We start from the raw sequence: 13,812 nt of genomic DNA, 5'->3' as shown, positions 1-13,812 counted from the left end.
ATTTTCAGGGGATCTCTGAATCCCGAAGGCTGGATCCGTGAGGCTAAAGGTGGCCACTAATGGTCCAATTTCTAGTGAAAAATCGTTAGAGCGATCAGATATTCTGATCGGATTGGTTTAAAATGATCTCAGTTGATGGACACAATCGATTGTGAACCATTATAAAAATAGTCATCCAATTGGATTTTTGTCAAACCAAAATTTGGATTTTCTTGATTGGTTGTGATAGGAAGCCAAGTTTGGTTTGTTGATGGTGTAGTGAACGATTTTTCTTCCGATCAAACGATTTTTCACTAGAAATTGGACCGTTAGTGGCCACCTTTAGGAGGATGGGGGGAAGCCTCATTAGGATCCAGCGGCTTAAGGTGGGTACACACGTCAGATAAAAGTATGAGGGCCATACCTTCACAGTCTACTCTATGGAGCTGAACTCCCCATCAGATAGAAATCTTTGCAAGATGCTGCACACACAGATGCTGTACACATGCAACAGATCAGTATCTGCAAAAGATCAATCCCTGCAAAAGATCCGTTCCTGCAAAATGCATTTATAGTCTATCTATCTGCAGATCTCATACACACCTTGTTTAACAGACAATCATCTGCAGATCTGAAGATCCATCCTGGTGGATCTGATCTGCAGATAATTGTCCTATAAACAAGGTGTGTATGAGGATCTGCAGATATCATAGACTTTGAATGCATTTTGCAGGAACGGATCTTTTGCAGATACTGATCTGTTGAATGTGTGCAGCATCTTGCAACGATTTCTGTCTGATGGGGAGTTCAGCTCCATAGAATAGACTGTGTAGAATATGGTTCTCATACTACATGGAAGGGGGTAAAATTGGTCTGTGATCTTTCATTTTCCAAAGACCTTTATCTGACGTGTGTACTCACCTTTTGGCCCTCCTGAGATAAGTTTCCCCAGGGTTTTTTTTTAGTCTTGTTTTTTATTCTCTTTAAAGCGGTATAAAACCCTGACATAATATTCAGTAAAAACATGTTTTCCTACTTGTTATATGCCATACAGTTCTCATGTTTGCATTTGTGCAAATGTATTATTATTCATTAAGAAATTATACGTTCCCAAAAGTACAGTTTTTGCTTTGTGAGCTGACTATTTTATTAATAACTGGTTTTATTCATTATGTATTGAATTCAGAAATGCTTTGAGTCTCTGTCTGTGTCCAGGAGCATCTCCACAGTCAGCGAATGTGTCACATTCCTCACTTGAACAATTAAAGAGACACTGAAGCGGAAAAAAAATGATGATATTATGATTTGTATGTGTAGCACAGCTAAAAAATAAAACATTAAGATCAGATACATCAGTGTATTTGTTTCCAGTACAGGAAGAGTTGAGAAACTCCAGTTGTTATCTCTATGCAAACAAGCCATTAAGCTCTCCGACCAAGTTGGTCCTGGAGAGGGCTGTTATCTGACTTTTATTATCTCAACTGTAATTGACCTGTTTACTTTTCCTCTGCTAGAGGAGATGTCATTACTTCACAGACTGCTCTGAAAGACTCATTTTGAATGCTGAGTGTTGTGTAATCTGCACATATTATAGAATAATGCAATGTTAGAAAAAACACTATATACCTGAAAATAAAAGTATGAGAATATTTTCTTTGCTGCTAATCTTCTAGTAATTATTCATAGTACACAACCAATTCATTATATCATATATTTTTTTCGCTTCAGTGTCTCTTTAAGTAAACACAAGATAACATTATCTAAACTTTGGATGTGTCCAGATTTCACTGCACTGAACTTTCCAGCCCTGTGTGTAACCCTTTGAATGCTGGTCTAGTAAAAAAAAAAATGCTGGTTGTATATAATATGCTGTAAATATTTTTTTTTAGAGCAAAGAAGAAATGCTGGGTTTTACTCCGCTTTAAGGCATTAGTTGACATTTGTTTTTATCTGAAAATAATGTATCGCCTTCTGATGTTCAATGTTTACAAGCGGTCTTGTCTGGTGTAACATCTTGTCAGCATACAGGACTAGAGTCTGCAGAAGGCTTATCAGCTGAAAGCTTATTTTTTTATCTTTCGATTACCCCAATAAACAGTATCTTCACTTCCAACCTATGCCCTAAAAATCTGTGTATGGGAAAGTGTTGCTCGTTTTTCTACTAACTCTTTTATATCTTTTGTGTTTGTTGAATTGGCTCATGCAGACTTAAGGTGCGTACACACGTGACTATAGTCGTTTGAAACGATCGTTCCCCGATCGTTTCAAACGACGATTGTTTAAAAAGAAAAAGCAGCCAACGACTATTAAGTCTAACGACGGACGAGCTAGATCGTTAAAAACGAACATTCTAGCTTGGCGGATTTTTTCCAACGACGATCGTTTGCAAAAGTAGTACATCGTTGGAAAACGGTCGTTCGTACTAGGCTTGACATGCGCATTTCACTATTTCTCCATGGAACTTTTCATTTTTATGCGCAAGCGCAATAGTTTCTTTACGTGATGTAACGTTCGTTCTAACGATCAGATCGTTACACACTTTTAAAAACTAACTTTACTTACATCGTTCTTTCCTCAATTAAAAGTTTGTTCGACGTTCACAACGAACAATCGTTGTCGCATGTGTGTACATAGCTTTAGAGTATGACTAGAACCCACATAGATTAAACTATTGGTATCTAGTGATGAAGATAATCTACTAACTAAGATTACACAAACTTTTGCATACATTTTAGCAATTACAGCCATATGTAATTACGATTTGGACAGTCAACTGATTTTGCGTAACCCATTTGTAATTTTTGCATAATTTTTGCGTAATGTTGTGGCAACTTTACAGGTTAATAGTAGTGTTGGGCGAACAGTGTTCGCCACTGTTCGGGTTCTGCAGAACATCACCCTGTTCGGGTGATGTTCGAGTTCGGCCGAACACCTGATGGTGTTCGGCCTTTTAAGTTCGGGTTCGGCCCGAACTATTGAATGGCCGCCGACAGGGCCGAACAGGGCCCCTGTTCGTCCGAACAGGGCCCTGTTCGCCCGAACATGCCGCAATACGGCCCCCCTATGGGGGTCGCAGGCATAAGGGGGGAGCATGCCCCGATCGCGGGGGGGGTCGGAAATTCCCCCACCCCCTCCGCTAGCGCTCCCCCCTCTGCCCGCTTCCCCATACAAAAGTTTAAGGAAAGTACCTGCGGTAGTGGATGGCCTGGCAGTGGCACTGTGGAGTGAGGAGGAGGAGTCCGGAGAGTGACGCGTTGAGGGAGGCCGGGCAGCGGGCGTGAGGTCAGAGAAAGGGCGGAAGTACCACAAGGGTACTACCGCTGAACCGCCCGCTGCCCGGCCTCCCTCAACACGTCACTCTCCGGACTCCTCCTCCTCACTCCACAGTGCCACTGCCAGGCCATCCACTACCACAGGTACTTTCCTGAAACTTTTGTATGGGGAAGCGGGCAGAGGGGGGAGCGCTAGCGGAGGGGGTCAGGGGAATTTCCGACCCCCCCCCGCGATCGGGGCATGCTCCCCCCTTATGCCTGCGACCCCATAGGGCCCCCAAAAGCGGGATGTTCGGGAAGTTCGGGGTTCGGCCCGAACATGCCGAACATCTCGGCCATGTTCGGCGAACTTTCCCGAACCCGAACATCCAGGTGTTCGCCCATCACTAGTTAATAGTACAGCCCCTATACATGCTATCCTCACCAAAACATGCTATGCATGTTAAGAATGGTGTAAACAAGGCAAAAAATTGTTTTTCAAAAATACTTTTTTAATTTTTTTTAAATCTATTTTCTCAAAAACTACAAGGTCTTTTTGAGAAATTATTTTTTTGGGCCCACTATTCCCCTTAGCATAGATAGCAAGCTTGGTGATAAGAGCATGTATGGAGGCTTTGCTAATAACCACTAAAATCGGCACACATTTTCTGTGAAAATTATGAAAAAAGGTGAAATTATGGTTCCTAATTAGGTTTACAAAAAAAAAAAATCTGGTTTTACCTGAAATTGTTCATTATGATTTTGCATCGTAATTGCAAAATAGAATGCCACATTAAGATTATGCAAAATGTGTGCTGATCACTATTGGCATTGGCTATTTAAAAGTTCTGCACGGTTTCTAACCTACATCTTCTTCCTATTGTTGCTTTCTTTCCAAATTCCTAATTGCTAGGACACATTTTATACCATTCATTTTGAATGTGGATGATCAGCTTAATAATAAATACCCACTCATTGTATGTGTCGTTTGCAATGCTAGGGACTCTCTTAATTATTTATTTGGTGTAACGTTGGTGTCAGCACACAGAGAGTATCTGATTACTGGTGATCTGCAGTATCACCAAGAATACAGATTTATACCCGATTATTGATGATCTGCAGAATCACCAATAATACAAGTAAAACTAACCTCTGGACACCTGATGAATGTAAGTGTTTGGTGCAACAGTATGTGAGTCTGGACCACCTGAGGAGCAGGTGACTCCAGACCGTACAATGAGTATCTCCTGATAGGCTTGGAGTACACCGAGAGTCAATGATTCCCTGAACTGTTGGGAATCAGACTCTACTGCAGTCAAAGGACTCCTGTGAGATTGAGTCCCTGACTGGATTGCAGAGAGGTCCCTCTGAGAGACAGGGAATCCCTGCGGCTACTGGACACCCCACTGGGGGGTGTCACAGGTAGAAGGGTCGGTCAGGCCGGGTCGGCAACACACAAGCAGATAAAGTAAAGAGATAGAAGGCTGATTCGGTAACCAGGGACAGGCAGGGTTGGCAACAGGTAATCAGATGAGCAAAGGTACCGAATCAGAGAGCATGAGCAGAGTCAAGGGAACAAAAGGTCATAACAGATATCAAACAGAGGCCTAGTCAAAAGTGTGAGGTCCGTGGTCTCAACACTCAGGGACTGATTTAGGCATAACACAATATTCCTTGTCTTGGGTGTGAGGTCCGTGGTCTCGACACCCTGGGACTGATCTAAGCACAACACAATATCCCTAGTCTTGGGTGTGAGGTCCGTGGTCTCGACACCCTGGGACTGGTCTAAAGTATAACACAGTAGTACACAGTAATCTGGCTAAGTGTGAATTCCCAGGTCCACCTGGTTCCAACACTCTGACGGATCTGACTATGGTCTGAGTGCAAACACATAAGCATTCGCAACGGCAGACAACCAGCCACTGACAGCCGAGAAGTATATATAGCAGAGCGTTTCTCAGCGCCACCCAGTCCCATTCAACCAATCGCCTGCTGCGCTGGGATCAGCTGATCGTCCTGATCAGCTGATCCCTCTCCTATTGGCATAAAGGGCCTGCCTGTCAGCGCGCACACGTAGCTCTCCGTGTGCACTACTAGGCTCAGACAAACCAGACGCATGCCGCTGCGGAGAAACCGCCGGTCTGAACGCGGATTCAGCTGCCCCGCTGTCCATTACATTTGGTCGCCAAATACCTTATTTGCAGAACATTAGTTAATGCAGTCCATCAGGAACTTTTGGGTGGTGTTGGCACTATTGAATTAGGAAATGTCTCCATCCGGCTGACTGCTGTTTCTTTTTGCCAGGTATCACTTGGTTTCTCTCCAGATGAAGTTCTTCCAGGATCCGATATATCTGTTCAGGTTCATGCTTCTCCTGGCTCTCTTTGTGGTCTAAGGGTGGTGGATAAAAGTGTGGTCCTAATGAAACCAGAAAAGGAACTGACCGTTGACAAGGTGAGTGATTGATTTGAGTTCCTGGTGGAACCTATGGGGAAAAAACCTTCACTAAAGAGAACACAATCTGAAACTAAGGATTAAAAACACATGCTTGCAAAAAAAAAAAAAAAAGGAAGTGTCTGGATCCTAACAAGGTTTCCCTCGCTGTCCTCTTGTCCTTCGCCGCTGCCTGGGATGTCCCAGCTGATTAGGGCAGCACTCCTCTTCTGTCACAAACATGGCCATGTCTGTGCAGTCGCATGGGGCTTCTCATGCATAAACAGCTCCAGCTTCCTGCAAAGTACAGTCAGCCACACTGGTACTTGAAGAGGAGCTCAGCTCCAATCGGATAACCAACAAGGGCTTGATGGTATTCCCGGTCCTGGAGCCTTCCTTTTTAGGCAAGTATGTGATTTTGTATCGAAGCTTCGTCTTGCATACACTTAAAAGGTAATCTGAAGTGAAAATAAACTTATGAGATAATGAAATGTATGTGTAACAATAACAACAATAACAACAATAATATTTCTATAGCGCTTTTCTCCCTGGGGACTCAAAGCGCTGTGACCCTGCATTATGCAGACTGAAAGGCTCTGGAAAAGAGGTGAGTTTTTAGCTTTTTTTTAAAGCTGTCCAGAGAAGGAGCCTCTCGTACTGATTGTGGAAGCGAGTTCCAAAGAGTAGGGGCGGCATAGGAAAAGGCCCGGGCACCAAATGTTAAGTGTATCCTGGAAATAACCAGCTTCATCTTGTTGGCAGAGTGGAGGGTGCGTGGAGGGGCATAAAGTTCCAATAGATCCGCTATGTATTTGGGTCCCATGTGGTTTAGAGCCTAGAATGTCAGCAGGCAGATCTTAAAATCGATTCTCTATTTTACTGGCAACCAGTGAAGAGTAGTAGTAGTACAGTAGTACAGCTAAGAAATACAGTAGAACATTAGTAGCACAGATATGAGTCTCATATTGTTACAGTACATGAAGGGTTAAGAAACTTCAGTTATCAATGCAAAAGAGCATCTCTGAACTCTCCAACCAAGCTTGGTTGGCTACAGTGCTGTTTTCTGAAGCACTTATCTCATCCTGTCTTACTGGTTCTTGTTTGTTTAAGGTTTTACTGCAGGAAAGTTTAAAGGGTCATAACCCATGCTCTATTTCATCCTTTAAAGTACAGAGTGTAGTTTGTAAACTGAAAATTTTTGAGAATGATGCAATGTTATAAAATAAAGCTACATAACTGAAAATAAAAATGACACTCTTTTCTTTGCTTTTTTGCTACTAATATTATATTATCTGTACTACACAACCAATTCAAAATACATTATATATATATATATATATATATATATATATATATATATATATATATATATATATATATATATATATATATATATATATATATATATATACATACATACATACATACATACATACATACATACATACATACATACATACATACATACATACATACATACATACATACATACATACATACATACATACATACATACATACATACATACATACATACATACATACATACATATACATATATATATATATATATATATATATATATATATATATATATATATATATATATATATATATACATTTTTTTTTTTTGCTTCAGTAGTGTCACTTTAACCAGTTCAGCCTATCTGGACAAGTAAGTTCATCCAGATAGGCTCTGCTGATGAGCTCCCGCCGCCTGCCGCTAGCCCCCGATCAGTGAATGGGAATATACTTCCCATTCACCGATGTAAGTGCCCCGCAGAAAAACTGACTCTCTCTCATCAGAGACCGCCGTCTTTCTGCCCGAAAAAAAAAATTCCTGTCCACTTTCTAGTTCCTGGATGCGAGATCGTTCGCATCCAGGACTTTTTTTGACTGTGGCCATCTTGTGGCCAAATAGTAAACTACACCCACGTACATTTTTTATTAAACAATGACATTTTTTTAAATTTAAATTAACTGTTTCCCTCCCACACCAAAAATTACCTAAATACATTTTTTTTAATAAAAAAAAATAAAAAATAAAAAAAAATTACAATTAAAAAAAAACAAAAACAACATAAATAGTCACCTAAGGGTCTGAACATTTTAAATATGCATGTCAAGAGAGTATATTATATTATTTTAAATTATAAGCTTGTAAATAATGATGAACGCAAATTGGAAAAATGCACTTTTATTTCTAAAAAAAAAATATCGGCGCCATAAATTGTGATAGGGACATCATTTAAATGGAGTAATAACGGGGACAAATGGGCAAATAAGATACTTGAGTTTTAATTATGGTAGCGTATAATAATTTCAAACACTAATGGCCAAAAACTGAGAAATATTTTTTTTTCCTTTCTTTGTTAATCTTCCTGTTAAAATGGATTTAGAAAAAAATAATTCATAGCAAAATATATCACCTAAGGAAAGCCTAATTGGTGGTGGAAAAAACGAAATATAGATCAATTCATTGTGATAAGTAGTGATAAAGTTATTGGCGAATGAATGGGAGGTGAACGTTGCTCGGATGCATGAGATTTTCAACACTGTGGGGCTGAACCGGTTAAAGAGAAATTGCAGGGTACTGTATGTAATTTAAAGAAAATACAATGGTGATGATATTTATTGAATATAAAATTAGATAACTACAGTTAGGAAAGAAAAAGCTCTCTGTCATTTGAATTAAAATAGAATTATATAAGAATTTCATCCAAAACTGACAGTCCAACGAGGACATCCTGGGAAACTGTAAAACAATAATTGGAATCCTTTCTATCCTTGCAAAGCCTGTAAATTGTATTTAGAGGCTGATCACACTTATTATCCCTTTGTTTTTTTGTTTTTTGCAGTTTTTTTTTTTTGTTGCCTTTCTAATCTTTGTTTTGCAACATTTTTGTTTCGAGTTTGTTTTTTTGTATGCAATTTTGCGCTCTGGGAGCTTTCATGCTTACCGATTAAGATCATTTACATGAGACTGCATGTAATTCACTTAAAATTTGCATGTTAATTGTTGCATACCGAGGGCAAATTCTTGGTCTTCCCATTGATTTTAACCACATGAAAATTACGCACCGTAGACCAAAAAATGCAGCACTGCTAGCAATTTTTAAATGCAGAAAAATCGGATCTGAAAATCTGCATGCAAATGCAAGTTTACTGCAATGCCATTGATTTGCATTAGATGTGCAGCAAACGCTAAACTGCACGATGCACACAAATTTTCTTAGGCTTACGTCAAGAGCATAATAATTACCTGGTTAGAACGCAACATTTATGCTTTCAGCTTAAGGTTTTGCATTTTGTTTTGAAAGGTTTTTAATCTCTTCTCAACCTGGGACAGTGAAAACTATGACTATCGAATCCAGGAATTTGATGATCCTTGTGGATTCCCTGATATTAGACCTCCAATTTTCCCAAGACTATCGGGCTTACCGCCGAGAAGAATCCTGTTACCCTGGTTCTTTGATCGAGATGTTGATGTGTATACCTTATTCATGGTATGTTAAAAACTGATACAATAAGTCATTGTAAATACTGCGTGTGATCACCCAAAACTGGCAACTGCGCTCTTACAAAGCGAAAAATAGTGGTACATGCAGGAAAAAGAAATTATCCGTAGCATTGATTTTCTTAGTGAGAGGGCTTTTTGTGCATTATGTTGCAGGACCAGCAATAGCCACATGGGGCTATCACAGTGATCGCGGTGCGGTGGGTCCTGGTGCAGCATGCATTGCTTGCAGTGCATTACCAGGCAACTTGTGCGTAGAGTTGGGCCGAACGGTTCGCCTGCGAACGGTTCCATGCGAACTTCCGTGGTTCGCGTTCGTGTCCCGCAGGCGAACGTTTGCGGAAGTTCGGTTCGCCCCATAATGCACCATGGAGGGTCAACTTTGACCCTCTACATCACAGTCAGCAGGCCCAGTGTAGCCAATCAGGCTACACTAGCCCCTGGAGCCACTCCCCCCTAATAAAAGCAGGCAGCGGCGGCCATTACGGTCACTCGTGTGCCTGCGTTAGTGAGAGTAGGGCGAGCTGCTGCACACTCTCTCTCATAGGGAAAGAATAGTTAGGCTTAGCTTGTCCCTGGCTGCATACCTGTTCTGTGAACCCACCACTGCATACCTGTACTGTGAACCCACCACTGCATACCTGTTCAGTGAACCCACCACTGCATACCTGTACTGTGAACCCACCACTGCATACCTGTTCAGTGAACCCACCACTGCATACCTGTACTGTGAACCCACCACTGCATACCTGTTCAGTGAACCCACCACTGCATACCTGTTCAGTGAACCCGCCACTGCATACCTGTTCTGTGAACCCGCCACTGCATACATGTTCTGTTCAGTGAACCCGCCACTGTATACCTGTTCAGTGAACCTGCCACTGCATACCTGTTCTGTGAACCCGCCACTGTATACCTGTTCAGTGAACCTGCCACTGCATACCTGTTCTGTGAACCTGCCACTGTATACCTGTTCTGTTCAGTGAACCCGCCACTGTATACCTGTTCTGTTCAGTGAACAGTTTGGTGTGTCAGTGTGAAGCAGTACCTTAATTACACTACCTGATTGATGTATACACATGCAAGATGTTTTAAAGCAATTTAGGCCTGCAATTTAGCATTCAATGTGATTTCTGCCCTTAAAACGCTGCTTTGCGTCAAATCCAGATTTTTCCCGGGGACTTTTGGCGTGTATCCCACTCCTCCATGCCCCCCTCCAGGTGTTAGACCCCTTGAAACATCTTTTCCATCACTTCTGTGGCCAGCATAATTTTTTTTTTTCAAAGTTCGCATCCCCATTGAAGTCTATTGCGGTTCGCGAACTTTAACGCGAACCGAACCTTCCGCAGAAGTTCGCGAACCCGGTTCGCGAACCTAAAATCGGAGGTTCGGCCCAACTCTACTTGTGCGCATAATCTGGAAGTGAGGCATACTTTTAATGGAAAGTACATCTCAGTGATTTGGTTGCACCACAGTGGTACTGCACGGCACAACTTGTTGTGACCATTATGGTCTGATCGTTCAACCATTTCACAGTATAAACGGGGCTTTACTCTACTCGTTGTTCTGGGTCGCCTTAAGCTAATGCAGGCCCATGAGTTGGGCTCCAGTGGGGGGCCCTTAGTGTTCAGCATGTGAGGGGTTAAGGTTAGACAACACCAGGTAAGTTGTAGTGTTGAGTAGCGCAGGAAGGGAAGGCCCTTGTTGTGTTAGGCACTACCAGGGGACTTATAATGTGTTTTTGGGTTAGGTGGCACTGGGGGGGGGGGGGGGGGGGCTTAGTGTTAGGAGTACTAGGGAGTTTTAGGGTTAGGCACCACCGGGGGGATTGGTTAGTGTTAGGCATGGTGAGGAAGGGCTAGTGTCTGGATAAAGTTAGGTTATAGTAAAATATTGGTTAAGATTACAGTTCTTTCACTCACATAATTAACTTGTAGAGTATCTCTAATTTTACCAGTATTCTTCTCTCTGGCATTTTTTTTTAACTGGGGACCCTGTTCACATGTATGTAACGGAGGATGACTAGTGACATAGTCTTGTCACTGTTGTTTGCAGGGCCGGATTTACCACAAGGAACTGTAGGCACGTGCCTACAGGCGCCTGATAGTGGAGAGGCGGCTCACTCCCCTCCCCGAGCGCTTTCCTATGCAGAGTCCTGCTGAGAGCATAAATGAGAGGTTACTCGCCCTGCTCTTTCCACTGACGAGATCTCCCTTCAGTCGGGGTACTTCTGGCTAGCTAATACTAAGGAGCACCTGCTGTAGCTACTTATGATGGGAAAGGGAAGTAAGGGGAGAAGTGACAGCTGGGACAACCAGCACACTTGCAGTGCAGTTTGGTGGGGGTTGTAGGTTCATGGAGGGGAAGTCTAGGGTGCCAAGACACCTGTGCCTATAGGCTCCTGTGAGGTAAATCCGGGCCTGGTTATTTGGCTAAGATGCTTATACACATGCAATTGCTGAACACCCTTATTGGGTGTGAATCTTACTAATATAACCTCTTATCAGGTACAAGGGTTCCCAAACAATTTTATTCTGAAATCAATCAGGCCACCTTGCAGGCCCGACGCTTCCCGCCATGTCAAATGTGCTTGCCCAGTGCATTATACATTCCCTGTCCATGTCCGCTGCTGGCTCCATTCGCATTAGCAAACATGCGCTCCACATGGTTGCCGGCATATATGTGGGTGCCCACGTTACCCCACGTTAGGACTGCAGACAGATCACAGAGCCAGCATCGGACATGGACAGGAAAACTATAGTGCATTGGGCATGGGGGGGGGGGGGGGGGGGGCACATTTGGTATTGGAAGGGACAGAGACGGGGGGGTTTGTTGTTCATCCCAATATCACCCATTGTTATTGTTGCACACCTAATCGACCTCGAGGGCTCGTCATCTTGCAACATGTCCGATTGATAAATTTGGCCCGAAATTGGTTGCATCGTTGATCGGGCATACTCTTGGCGGCACAGATTTTGATCCGATTCAATGATTATCAAAATAGATGGTTGATCAACAGCCAAGTTGATAGATATATGGTCACCCTTAACACTTATAGCACTGGGTAACAGCAAAAATAGGAAGTGAGGATTGCAGACAAGTTCTAAGTAGAATTGGAACTATGTATGCTCATCATGCTCATCATGCTCATCATGCTCATCATGCTCATTATTTATGTAGATGAATTTTAACAAAATCCTGTTTTTGTTTGGCTGGAGTAGGTTTTGGGAGAGACTATGATGAAGCTAATTGCACTATGTTGTTATTACAGCGCCTCCGTTTAATCATCCTCACCAGTGCACCTATTAAGAAACCTGTAAAATGTGACGATTTGCCATTTAAAGATACCAGAGGATCTGGAAAGCAACTAATTTTGGGTAAGATGCTTAAATGAATGGTTATGTGTAAGATTTCTTTGAAGGTCCTTTCACCCTGGCATGGTGCGGCACTGTGCCGCACCGCTACCACAATTGCCCACGTTGCGGTACGCTGTGCCGGATGTGCCCAATCTAAAGCTAGCACAGGAATCCGTTACCATTCGGGACCTGCGGCTATTTACGTCGGCTTAAAAGTCATGTTAATCTGTGGTGACATGGGGTGTTTAAAAAAGTTGGCATTGCGGCGCTCATGCTTGGAAGTGTATTTTAATAATATGCTTCTGTGCACTTCCGCATACGCAAAGCAGGAAGTGACCGCAAGCGCGTGTACTAATGCGGTGTTCCCCAAAGGCCTGTTTCTGGCAGTGCGATGGTTGCGCATGGCAACGCTACCACCAGTTTGTAATGTGAAACGGGTAGAAACGAGAAATTTGGGCTCCCGCTAGTGGTGGAAGTTTGCACACCTCTTTAGGTGCCCATAGAAATATCTGCAATGTGGGAAATTTAAGTGCCCCAGGTGCAATGCAAAATATGGCTACAAGTAGCAGGGACAAGCTGTTATAGATGTTATTTCCATTAGGGCCTAGTAACCAGTGATTAAAAAAAGGAACATGAATATTTGCAAAAATGCTAATAATCTTTTTGCAATCATTTTTGTGAAAATAATGTAAAATTTGATGTTTGAGTGAAAATTTGTGCATGAAAATGTGTGCACTGTGCATGAGTGGGCGGGCTCACGAGCGACTACAGTGCGTCTGTTAATGACGAAGTGGAGTATCAACGGAGTATTTCAAGGGGTATTTTACCAGTCATTTTTTTTTTCATCAGAGAGTGCAAAAAAACTAAAAATTAAATTTTTTGGGGAAAAATGGTAATTGGAAAAACAGAAAATCTTGTGATTGGTCTAAAAGCGTAAAACATTTTGCAGAGACATTTTGCATTCTCTGATTGGTCCAATGCTTCAAAGTTCTGTGACTGGGCTAAAATTACCGAATTTCCGCGAAATCCCTATTTGTGTTTTCCGTTTTCAAATTCCGATCAGAAATGCAGAAAATTCAATTCCGTGGAATCCCACTGAGCATCCCTAAAATTGGGCATTTGTCTAACAACGAAATTAAAAGTTCCACAATTGTGAAATTAAAGAAATGTACATTTTATATGTATGTATATTGAAAGTAAATGCACCATCATTTACTTGTTTTACCTATGTTGAGGTCAATTAACCACTTAAAGGAATACTGTAGGCGGGGGGGGGG

At 42.1% G+C, this 13,812-nt stretch overlaps 1 protein-coding gene across 2 annotated transcripts in view; it reads left to right on the top strand.

Moving 5' to 3' along the window:
- The window catches only part of LOC137535654 (alpha-2-macroglobulin-like), a 143,764-nt gene that overhangs the window by 69,654 nt on the left and 60,298 nt on the right, over positions 1–13,812 (top strand). For both annotated transcript variants that reach the window (XM_068257514.1, XM_068257513.1), the window contains exons 15-17: positions 5,535–5,684; positions 8,983–9,168; positions 12,451–12,556. In XM_068257514.1, coding sequence (XP_068113615.1) covers positions 5,535–5,684; positions 8,983–9,168; positions 12,451–12,556 — 442 coding nt within the window. The remainder of the gene's footprint in view (positions 1–5,534; positions 5,685–8,982; positions 9,169–12,450; positions 12,557–13,812) is intronic.

Source organism: Hyperolius riggenbachi, chromosome 10, assembly GCF_040937935.1.
Source record: "Hyperolius riggenbachi isolate aHypRig1 chromosome 10, aHypRig1.pri, whole genome shotgun sequence".
Taxonomy (NCBI): Eukaryota; Metazoa; Chordata; class Amphibia; order Anura; family Hyperoliidae; genus Hyperolius; species Hyperolius riggenbachi.
This window is presented reverse-complemented; position numbering and strand designations above follow the sequence as displayed.